Source organism: Ammospiza nelsoni, chromosome 9 (assembly GCF_027579445.1).
Source record: "Ammospiza nelsoni isolate bAmmNel1 chromosome 9, bAmmNel1.pri, whole genome shotgun sequence".
Lineage (NCBI taxonomy): Eukaryota > Metazoa > Chordata > Aves > Passeriformes > Passerellidae > Ammospiza > Ammospiza nelsoni.
This window is the reverse complement of record NC_080641.1, coordinates 35749148-35760595: the sequence shown is the minus strand read 5'-3', so window position 1 is coordinate 35760595 and position 11448 is coordinate 35749148. Positions and strand designations below refer to the sequence as shown.

The 11448-nt window shown below is 48.4% G+C and overlaps 1 protein-coding gene across 2 annotated transcripts; it reads left to right on the top strand.

Moving 5' to 3' along the window:
• The first annotated feature begins 720 nt into the window (after positions 1-720).
• ZRANB2 (zinc finger RANBP2-type containing 2) lies at positions 721-11020 on the top strand. Of its 2 annotated transcripts, XM_059478086.1 has the most exons (10): positions 721-846; positions 1109-1161; positions 1346-1454; positions 2965-3047; positions 3915-3991; positions 4296-4433; positions 5199-5371; positions 7298-7384; positions 8737-8901; positions 9423-11020. In XM_059478086.1, exons 1-10 carry the CDS (start codon positions 791-793, stop codon positions 9484-9486), a joined length of 1005 nt encoding a protein of 334 aa, XP_059334069.1. In that variant the 5' UTR covers positions 721-790; the 3' UTR covers positions 9487-11020. The 2 variants fall into 2 exon arrangements, 1 of the variants encoding a protein (XP_059334069.1); XR_009418970.1 differs by lacking the exon at positions 9423-11020 and having other exon boundaries at positions 5606-7384; positions 8737-8891.
• Positions 11021-11448: the final 428 nt, after the last annotated feature.

The window sequence follows — 11448 nt, the reverse complement described above, 5'->3', positions numbered from 1 at the left end:
CTGTGGGGCTGCTCTGCTGGGAGGGAACAGCCCAGAGCTCCCGTGAGGGACGGGCAGCTGTGAGACAGGGCACAGACAGACACACAGAACGGCTGGGGGCACACGAGATTAAACCCCTTAAATCCACCCAGTGCCATGGCAGGGACACCTCCCATTGTACCAGGTGCTCCAGCCCGGCCTTGGGCACTGCCAGGCATCCAGGGCAGCCACAGCTGCTCTGGGCACCAGTGCCAGGGCCTGCCCACCCTCACACGGCCCCGTCCTGCCCCGCTCCCGTTCCCTTTTCTTGTTCCCTTTTCCCTTTTCCTTTCCCATTCCCGTTCCCATTCCTTTTTCTCTTTTCCCTTTTTCTTTTTTCCCCTTTTCCGTTTCTCTTTTCTTTTTCCCTTTCCCTTTTCTCTTTTTCCTTTTCCCTTTTCCCTCTTCTCTTTTTCCTTTTCCCTTTTCCCTCTTTCTCTTTTCCCTTCACTTTTCCCCTTTTTCTTTTTCTTTTTCTTTTTCTTTTTCTTTTTCTTTTTCTTTTTCTTTTTCTTTTTCTTTTTCTTTTTCTTTTTCTTTTTCTTTTTCTTTTTCTTTTTCTTTTCCCGCCGCCCGCCCTCCCCTCCGCCAGGGGGCGCTCGGGCCCCGCTCCCCCCCCACCCTGCGGCCGAGGCGTCCGCGTCGCTGCCTGAGCGGAAGGCGCGCGGGCGGGGCGGGGCGGGGCGCAGGCGCGCGGCGGGCAGCCCGCGCGGCGCAGGGCCCGGGTCCTGCGTGTGGCGGCGGCGCTCGGCCCGGCCCGGCTCGGCCCGAGATGGCGACCAAGAACTTCCGCGTGAGCGACGGCGACTGGATCTGCCCCGACAAGAAGTGAGCGCACGGCCGGGAGCGGGCCGGGGAGCGGGGCAGGCGGCGGCGGTGCGGCCGGGGAGCGGGACGGGGAGCGGGAGCGGGGCTCCGGGAGCCGCGGCCGCTGCCTCGGGGGACACGCGGGCCCGGTCTCACGGAGCCGGCTCTCGGTGTGGGACGGGGTCGGGGTAAATCGCGGCGCTCGGCTCGGGGTGAGCCCCCGGCGCTGGAGCGGGTTCCGGCCCCCGTTAATGCCGGCCCTCGTGCTCTGCTCCGTGCCCAGGTGCGGGAACGTGAACTTCGCCAGGAGGACGAGCTGTAACAGATGCGGCAGAGGTGAGTTCCCGGCTCACACACACCTCTTCCCCCCGTCTCCTTCTGCCCCGTAAAACTGCTCTAAAAATTCCTCTCGAACCTCAAACTGTTTGAGAAGTTCTTTTATTTGTGTTTAAAAGACTCTGCGATGTTTCCGGTGAGTTCCGAGCTGCCGTTTCAGGCGCTCTTGTGTCTCTCCCCGCAGAGAAGACGACGGAGGCCAAGATGATGAAGGCGGGGGGGACGGAGATCGGGAAGACGCTGGCCGAGAAGAGCCGGGGGCTGTTCAGCGCCAACGACTGGCAGTGCAAAACGTAGGCACCGACCCACGGCTGCTGCCTGTCCCTGGGAACTCCCTGTGCTGCCGGACAGCAGGGCTCCGGGCCACGGCCCCGGGCTGTGCTCTGGGAGCGGCGCTCCTTGGCTGCACCTTAATTAGCAGAGCAGCAGAAACGGCAGCGCTGCCCAGGAGAAAGGCCAGGTTTGCTAAGCTGGGACACTGCCCTGGTTTGGAGGGAATGTGGGGATGGCACTGCCACCCTCATGGCTTTGGGAGGTGCTGCCTTCCCTGGCAGGGTGGGCAGGCCCTGGCACAGGGTGCCCAGATTTGCTGTGGCTGCCCCTGGATCCCTGGCAGTGCCCAAGGCCAGGCTGGACACCGGGACAGTGGGAGGTGTCCCTGCCATGGCAGGGTGGCACTGGGTGGGCTGTGATGTCCCTTCACACCCAGACCAGCTGTGGCTCTGGGATTCTTGGATGTGGCAATTCCAGCAAGCACCTGGCCTGGCACCAGCAGCTCTTCCCCTGCAGGGCAGGGAACAGAGCTGGGAAGGGGCTGGAGCCCCAGGAGAGGCTGAGGGAGCTGGGAAAGAGCTCTTCTGTGCAGCTGTGCTCCTGCCCATTGATTTGACATCTTCCCCATGTTTGTCCAGTGCTGTCACCTTCCCCAGTGCTGTGTCCCCACCCTTGTATTCCCAGACTGAAGGGAAACCTTTTAGCCCCAGTCTGAAGGATAACATTCCCAATCCAAGGATAACCTTTTATTCCCAGTCTGAAGGGTAAGGTTTTATTCCCATCTGAAGGATGTTTTATCCCCAGTCTGAGGGATGCTTAATCCCCAGTCTGAAAGATAAGGTTTTATTCCTAGTCTGAGGGTTGTTTTATTCCCATCTGAGGGATGTTTTATTCCCATCTGAAAGATAAGGTTTTATTCCTGTCTGAAGGGTGTTTTATTCCCATCTAAAGGATGTTTAATCCCCAGTCTGAGGGATGTTTTATTCCCAGTCTGAGGGATGTTTTATTCCCAGTCTGAGGGATAAGGTTTTATTCCCATCTGAAGGGTAAGGTTTTATTCCCATCTGAAGGATTATGTTTTATTCCCATCTGAAGGATTATGTTTTATTCCCATCTGAAGGGTAAGGTTTTATTCCCATCTGAAGGGTAAGGTTTTATTCCCATCTGAAGGGTAAGGTTTTATTCCCATCTGAAGGGTAAGGTTTTATTCCCAGTGTGAAGGGTAAGGTTTTATTCCCAGTGTGAAGGATTAGGTTTTATTCCCATCTGAAGGATTAGGTTTTATTCCCATCTGAAGGGTAAGGTTTTATTCCCAGTGTGAAGGGTAAGGTTTTATTCCCATCTGAAGGGTAAGGTTTTATTCCCATCTGAAGGATTATGTTTTATTCCCATCTGAAGGGTAAGGTTTTATTCCCATCTGAAGGATTATGTTTTATTCCCACCTGAAGGGTAAGGTTTTATTCCCATCTGAAAGATTAGGTTTTATTCCCATCTGAAGGGTAAGGTTTCCGTGTCTGTGTCTCCCTGCAGCTGTGGCAATGTGAACTGGGCGCGGCGCTCGGAGTGTAACATGTGCAACACCCCCAAGTACGCCAAGCTGGAGGAGAGGACAGGTGAGCTGGGGGTGCCTCAGTGCTGGCACTGCTGGCAGAAGGGGCTCTGGGAAGCAGAGTGGGCATTCCTTGTGTTCCCTGGACTGGCACAGTTCATACAAGGTGCAGGTTCTTGGCCTCAGTGAGTTTCGGTGCTGAGGGAAGTGGTGGCTCCGAGTGGGAAATCAGCCTGAGCTGCCCCTGTGTTGGATTTTGGTGTCAAGACTTTGGAAGCCATGTTTAATTAATCTGCTGAGGCCTCCCGTGGGCTGGCCACGTACAGATAAGGCTGTTATCTGCTCAGGAGGGCTGGGGCTCAGTTTCAGCTCTCCTGAGGGAACATGAGCCCCGAGGGAACTGGGGCAGGATCTCCTTACAGCTCCTGCACTCTCCCCTGTGCACATGGGATCAGGCAGGGAATGCACTGCAGGACTGGAGCAGGGCAGGGACTTTGGAGCACAGGGTGGAACTCAGAGGCACAGAAATAAAGGAGCCTGGAGAAAAGCACAGAGCTAGTTACTCGAAAGGAAAAAAAAATATTGAGTATTGTGAAAATAGTAAAGGATATTAAATAATATAATCATATTTCATATAATGATTATAATTGTAAATAATATATCCATGTATTTATTATTTAAATAAGTTATTGAAGTACTTAGTACTTAATTAAGTTGATAAATACTTTTAGTGTTCCTAATCCATTATTTTAATTGGATTTGTGAGAAACTGCATTTAATAAACGTGCGTGGGAACAATTCCTGTTCCTCCTGAGATCCTGTTACATCCTTATGGCAGATTTGTGGTCCCCTGAGGGTTTCCAGAGCCCCTGTGGAGGTTTCTGTGCTGCAGGCAGCTGAAGGCATTGTGTTGTTTTGCCCCTTTCTCAAGGCTATGGAGGAGGATTCAATGAGCGGGAGAACGTGGAATACATAGAGCGGGAGGAGTCCGACGGGGAGTATGATGAGGTAAGGGAGGGCAGGGATTGCTCTGGGCAGACTCTTGTTGTGTTTAAGGATATCCCATAAAATTGAAATGCAGAATGCTCACATTCCCGTTCATCTCTGTGGAGGCTCATTGTCCCCAAGACAAGCATCTCTTTAAAAGTTCCTTGCTGCTAATTGATGTTCCATAGTGCTCCCCTTTCCCTTGGGTCAAGATCCTATTTAAAATTCATGATTATTTATTTTCTTATAGAAGTGTTATCAAAATTACAGTTGGCGATTTATTTTTGATTAAATCCTGTTCTAATCCTGGCACAAAATTCCTCAGTTTGGGCGCAAAAAGAAAAAGTACCGGGGGAAGCCAGTGGGCCCTGCCTCCATCCTGAAGGAAGTGGAAGATAAGGAGTCTGAGGGGGAGGATGAGGACGATGAGGATGAAGATCTCTCAAAGTATAAATTGGATGAGGTAGGATGGTTTGTTGTCTTGAAGCAGTTTTTAGTCATGATTTCAGGGCTGCCCAGAAGCAGAAGGGCTGGTCAGTGTTTTCAGCTGCCTTTAGAGCAGAACTCTGGCAATAACGGTGCCCAAAGCTGCTGGAAGAGATGTGCACAAGCTGTGCTTTGTTCTAAATACCTGCACTCAAAAATGGGCAGTCTTAAATCATCAGTGACAAGGCTGAGATCAGAACTCAGAACTCCAAGATGTTTATTTGAACCTGGATGTGTGGTTACCATGTATAGCACGTGCTCTTGAGTTTTTCCTAGGCTTTTCAAACCACATCAGATTTAATTTTTATAAAGTGAAATAAAATATTCTGAGGGGTTTTTTTCATCTTTTCTGAGCTATAGTGAGTATCATTTATTGGATTTTCTACATCTTTGGGCAGCAGCCTTGCAGAGAGGTGCAGATGGTGCTGTTTTACACAGCCATCACCAAACTTTGCATATGAGATCTGTCTCTGCAGAGTTGGGCTTTGCTTAGAGATTCTGAGGGTGAAAATTCATTTAAGTGGTAAAAATGTGTCTGTGTGCTCATTAACTCTATTAAATAATGGGGGGTTTGATTCAATACCAATTTCAGTCACTCTTTACTGCTTAAAATTGTGGGGTCTCATTAAATTCCATTCAGTTTTCAAAGGCCGGGAAAGAACGTGAAATAAAGTCTGAGATACGTAAAAACTGAAGGGGAGCTGAAAGCATTGCCTGAGTGTGCTGTGTTGTGCCTGTGCAGGATGAGGATGAAGATGATGCTGACCTGTCCAAGTACAACCTGGATGCCAGTGAGGAGGAGGACACCAACAAGAAGAAGAAGACGCCGAGGCGCAGCCGCTCCAAGTCCCGCTCCTCCCACTCGCGCTCGTCCTCGCGCTCATCCTCTCACTCGAGCTCAAGGTCTAGGTCCAGGTAAACGGGTACAGGTCCAGGGTAACGCCAGGCAAAATGTCAGTATCTGACTTCCTTATTTACTTTGTTTCATTGCCTTACAGTTGTGTGATGATGTAATTAACTCTCCCTTTACAGAGGTGGTGATGCTCTGCCTGAGCTGCAGCAGGGAGGCTCTCTGGGGCTTCTTTAGTGATTTAAGTTGATATTTAGTGGAATCCTTCAGAGAAATGGAATAATGTAATTTATTTTCAGGTTTTCAGGCTCGTTGGCCACGTGTGGTTCTGTTGTTGGACAGAGGGGGGCACTGCTGGAGTGGGAAGAGGTGGCAGAAGAGGCAGTGACAGTGCAGCCCAGGCAGATTCAGGGAAAGGATACAGTGGGAATATCCTGGGAATAAAGACAAGAAACTTGAACTTGAGTTAATGGCAAGTAACAAAGTTTTAAATGCAATGGCAATGTTGTCAGAACCTTCCTATCCCTGGAACTGTTCAAGGCCAGGCTGGACAGAATTGAGATGAGCTTTAAGGTCCCTCCCAACACAAAGCACTCTGGAATTCTCTAATAACACGGAAGGTTTATAGGGGACCTCACAAAGGTCTGCTGGGCAGGCTTAAGCTCTCTCATTGCTATTTAAATTCAGTAATAAATGAACAGTTCAGTCAGTGCTTTGAAATTGGGTGATGTCAATATTGGAGCTTTTGAGCTGCCTTACAGCTCATGCAAGGAGGATCCTGATTATTCAGAACAAGCTCCCAGGGTCATTTATTAAATTCACATCTGTAAAGTTCAAGTTTCTTCTAATCTTCCCAGCTTCATCATTTCCCCTCTGTGCTCTCAGTGCTGTCACTGCCCAAATTCTGCAGCCCCAGCCTCTGGCTTGGCTTCTCCCCATCACTGTTGGCTCTTGCTCCTGCTGCCTCTTCTGTTCCTCAGCCTCCCCTGCTTCCCCCTGCTCAGAGTAGTGTGAGTGCAGTGCTTGGCTGGGAGGCTCCAAGGACACTCAACAACCTCACCTGCCCATAACTTTGGTCATTAATTCACAAATATTAACAGTGAAGTAGAAGGTAACATGTCCTGAGATTTCAACTTCCTCTTGAACTTTTTGCTTTTAGCTACAGATAATTAGAAATATCAGTTGCCATTTGTGGATGCCTTTTTTGTGGTTTTTAAAAAGGTTTAAATGCAATTTCCTAGCTAGGAAATGTTCATACTACTGTGTCCTGCACAGTAAAATGAGAAAGCTGTGGTAACAGTATAAACTCAGAGGCTGACAGCAAGTGGAATATATTTTACCCGAAAATGTTATTAGAATTTGTTTTCAATGCTTTTATTTCCAGTGGTTGCTGGAGCGTGCTGCCATTGTTAAATTCCTCTTGTGGTTTGTGCTTTAGAGAAAATCCATCAGTGAAAAACTGGGAAATAATTGTGGCCAGTTACAAGTTGTGGTCGATATGGCAGTATTTTAGCCCCAAATTAACCACTTAATTTATAATGCAGGGGAAAATCTTTATGAAAATTTGAAGGTGGTTACAAAAGTGCTTGTGAGAACCGGCTGGGGGGAAATTGAACTGCCCAATCCTAATGCTCTCATCTGCTCTGCCTCTGAAGGAAACTGGTGGGTTTCCAGTTAAGGCACAAATTAAAACATTGATTTCATTAAATAATGAACAGATAGGAAGTTATTTCTTTTTGCCAGATAACTGCAATCCTGTTTAATTGTTGTGCTTTGTTTTAGGAGCCATAATCTAAAGCTGCCTTTGTAATGTTTTTAATGCCGTGCAGAAGTGTCTGGTTTTAAGTGTGTTGTGGTGATGCTGGGGGCAGGAGGGGATTGGCATTTTCAGACTCAGACTGTGTTGCTTCCTCGTGTCTGCTGCTCTCAGGAGCAGTAACTCTGCCAAATGCAAGTCAGACACTGGAAAAAGATCTCCCGTGTTGTTGCAGGTCCCATTCCAGGAGTTCTTCCAGCTCCAGATCGAGATCCCGCTCCAGCTCCAGGGAACAGTCGCGGTCCCGTGGGTCCAAATCCAGGTGAATGAGGTACCGGCCTGTCCCTGCACAGACACAGGGCGCAGGCTGCAGCTGCTCTGGCCCCGCCGTAAGGCTGTGCTGCTCAGACAAACATTAACTGCTTTTTGTCTTGGAAGTCAGCCCTGCTGGGTCTCTGCACCGGGTGTTGCCACCACAGCTGAGTTCACTGAGGAGCAGAGGTTTTGGTGCCAGAGGTTAAGTCCGGCCTAAGCCGGACGAGCGGACGCCACCGAGCTGCAGTGGAGGAAGAAGGATTTCAGTGCATGGTTCCCTGCTGCAGGCATTTGGGTGCTTTTCCTGTTTCCACTGGGGCTGCTTGAGCTGGAGGAGCGTTAGAAATGCCACTGTCCTTCTGGTTTTGTGTTCAGTGAGAATTCTGCACCTTCCATGAGACAGGGCAGCCGTTCCTGTATAAACCTGGGGGATCGTAGGAACATGTTGGTAGGAAATGGTGGGAGAGGCTGAGAGCAGTCAGAGTGATTTGTGTAGAGCATCACTGAGCTGGGCACAGGAACAAAAGCGTGTTTGAGGTGTCCTTGCACAGGCATTCCATTGGCAGAACATTGCCTCTCTGATGGAATGAAGGGCTGTCCCTTCTCCATGCATGCAGAGAATCCCAAAATTCTAAACGAGGTTGGGAAGGACAATCACAAATGGTGCAATCACCTCTTGGGGGCAGGGACGTGCTGTGGATTATCCCGTGAGGGTCAGCACAGGATGGAATCCATGCTTTTGGGAAGAGGAAAGGTGTCCCTGTGCCCCACCAGAGGGGTACTGTGTTCCAAGAGATGTTTTTATATATTCTGGCTCTATTCTGAAAGGTTTTTTTGTAGTGTTTTGGTTGAGGAAGGTTTTAGTCTCTTCACAAATGTAGTTTGAGATCTGTAAATATAACAGCTGGATTTGTTACTGTTTGGTCAGATGAACATGCAGTGTGAAATGTCCATTAGGATAAAGTGAACCATGGTAAATCAGCTTTAGATCTCTGGTTTCCAGGTTATTCTGATGTGTGAATTTACCTGCTGAGGAAGGTCCTTACAGAGGCACTTCCCAGCAGTTGCCAGTGCTTTTTTCCCAAAATGGCTCATTTTGGTAAAGGCTGGGGAGAGCTTTCCAAACCATTGGTGGTCCATTTACCAGGAAACACTACTTAGCAGAATTTCTTAGGCAAGCTGCCCTGGCAGTAGCAGTGTTCTTGGCAGAGTAAGTATGGAAGCCTCTCATGTTTATTTTCCATACCCTTGGAGAAAATAGAGTAGTGAATGTTGATGAAAACTGTCTCTGCTTGTTCTGTCTTTGTGCCTTCTCCATGGTCCCAGAATTAAATGTGATTTATTTCTCAATCAATAAAGATCCAGCTCCAGGTCCTACAGGGGGTCTTCCACCCCAAGGAAAAGATCTGGCTCCAGCTCTCGCTCCTCGTCTTCCCCCGAGAGAGGCAAGAAGCGAAGCCGCTCTAGATCCTCTTCCTCTGGTGATCGCAAAAAAAGGCGCTCGAGATCACGGTCACCCGAAAGGTTTGGGTTTATGTAGAATAAGAATGGCTGTATTGACATGTGTGATGGTTTATTGTAGTTATCCAAGGACTGAGGTTCACTGGGAAGCTATCGAATCCGAGCAGTTACTCTCATAGTAAAAGTAGTTTCCTCACTTGCCCTACTCTTACTTTTGTTCACCCCTTTGTAATTGCTTTTTTAAATAATTTCCCCCCCTCCTTCCCCCCATGAAAGCCCTCCTGGTAGGAGCATGTTCTGTATAAAGACCTGGCTCACCCTTCTTTCAGTGTGTGACAGTGTTAATGTGTTCATTAATGAATTATTTTCTTAAATACTGCAATGAAATAGAAACTGTATTCTACTCTCAGTATTAAACTTAGACTTTTAGTGTTAAATTAGATGCTTAAAGTTACTTGTATATTCTTGTAAGGCCCCCATGAGATATACTTGGCTTCCAGCTATGGTAGGATGCTGCTCAGAGTGGGTGCCAGGATGAATCTGAGCTCATTTCTGTGCATGCTTTCTCCATTTGTATCTTGCAGACGCCGCAGATCTTCCTCCGGATCCTCCCATTCTGGTTCCCGTACGAGTTCTAAAAAGAAATAATGTGTAAAAGCTCACACTTACAAAAACCCACCAAAATTCCAGTCAGTGCATGAGACATTTTTAAGAAGTTGGTGTCTTACTTGGTCAGAAGTGCTCAATCTGCTAGTAGAGGTGCATGTCTGTCCTGGCTTTCTGGCAAACTGCAGCTTTGTTCATCCATCACCCAAACCCGCAGTAGCATTTTAAGCCATAAACTCCCCGGCACAGGGGGAAGTTCTGTGGTGTGGGGGGGTTTTGTTATTTTTCAAGATCAGTTCCTCCATTGCTGGCTCCCTCAGCTGGAGGAGCAGGTTGGGAATGCCCTGGCACAGCCCTTTGTGCGAGGAGAAGCCGTGAGTTTTGCAGAGCAGGATGGAGCTCCCGTGGGACCACAGCAGGGGCAGGGCTGGGGGACCTGGGCCAGCAGTGGGGCCTCGGGCTGAGCAGTTTTTGTTTTGCCACGTAGCAGTGCCAGTGCAGATGGACGCCCCTCTCTAGCAGCTCAAACCCCTGGTCCATCATGATTCCAGAGGGAATTAGCCTCATTCCTGGCGAGGGAGGACGTTTGCAGCCAGCACAGTGTTGTGGCTGTGGTGGCTTCCAGAGCCCGGACTCCGGGATCCCTCCTTCCAAACGGAGCGGTTGGGATCTGCTCTTGGGCTGGAGGAGTGTGGAACTGGCTCCTTGGAATCAAGGGAAGCTTCTGCAGGCCGCCTGTAAAATTTCCTTTGAGGCTGACTAAAATTTTCAAGGTATCTTAATTTTATTTTTCTTTAAAAATGAGAATGAATAAACTGTGTAGAAAGTTCTGGCATCTTCAACGTCTTCTTCATCGATCATTCTTTTTCCCTTCAACATAATTTATGGCTTAAAATGCTTTATGGAATCCATTTGAGTACAAAACTTGGTCTCTCTTGAGCTCCGTTTGGTTAAGAAAGGTTTAAGTTTCTTCAGTGCCATCACAAGGTAAGTATGGTAAGGAAAACTCTTCTTCTTAAGCAAGCAAAGAGCAATATACCTTCATTTATTTCAGTAATAAAACTGCCAGATTTGCTGCTTGTTTTGATAAACTGCACAGAAACAAACGGAGCAAAATCGAAAAACTCCATTCTGCTTTATTTTTCTCCTTTTTTTCTTTTTTTTGAGCCATGTCTTTTGGACTGGTGTAGAAGCAAAATGTTTTTGGTGTAGAGGTATTTTGATAAATCTCTTTGCAGAAAAAATGCAGTTCCTTCTTTAATGCTTTCTTTTCTCTCTAATTTCCATGCTAAATGTGTGTAGGTTGCACAAGAGCAGGTTAGTCTGTAACTGTGCCTCTGACTTCAACGTCCAACTAAACTGTAAAACCAGATCAAGTAGACGCTCTGTTGTTAGCCTTGGGTTTTCTTGTGCTTTGTATCCCAATTGTTGCTGTACTTAACAGATGGGAGGTTTTAAAGTTAGCAACTGATAGGCCACAGGCAAAGGAGGTGGAGGATGGTTCATTTGGCTTAGAGAACGTGTAAGGCAAAATGATGCTGTAGACAAGTGTAAATAAAACCTGTGAGTCAGCTGTGCTCGAGTGCTTTGTCTTGGGGCCACTCAGACTTCTCTGTCACCTTCACTGACTCTGATCCCTGTCACACCCACCTACCCTGGTTCCCTGTCACCTGCCCTGACCCTGATCCTGTGAGTCAGCTTACCTGGCCCATGGCTCCCACACATTGACAGTGTTGCAATCCTTTAACGCTTAAAAACAGGTTTTAATTTCAACAGCAAAAGACTTAAAAAACTTCCAGGTGCTTTCAGAGAAGCATGGAATATCTTGGGCTGGATGAGACCCACAGGGATCATTGACCCAGACCCCCCAACAATCCCACCCTGGGCATCCCTGGCAGCATCCAAACTGTCCTGGAGCTCTGGTAGCCTCGGGGCCCATGCCCTGGGGAGCCTGGGCACTGCCCAGCACCCTCTGGGGAAAGAACCATTCCCAAAATCCACCCT

Coding starts and splice junctions, on each gene's coding strand:
- ZRANB2 (XM_059478086.1), top strand. CDS start 791: ATGGCGACCAAGAACTTCCGCGTGAGCGACGGCGACTGGATCTGCCCC. Junction 1,455..2,964: donor AACGACTGGCAGTGCAAAAC/GTAGGCACCGAC, acceptor GTCTCCCTGCAG/CTGTGGCAATGTGAACTGGG. Junction 8,902..9,422: donor AGATCACGGTCACCCGAAAG/GTTTGGGTTTAT, acceptor TGTATCTTGCAG/ACGCCGCAGATCTTCCTCCG.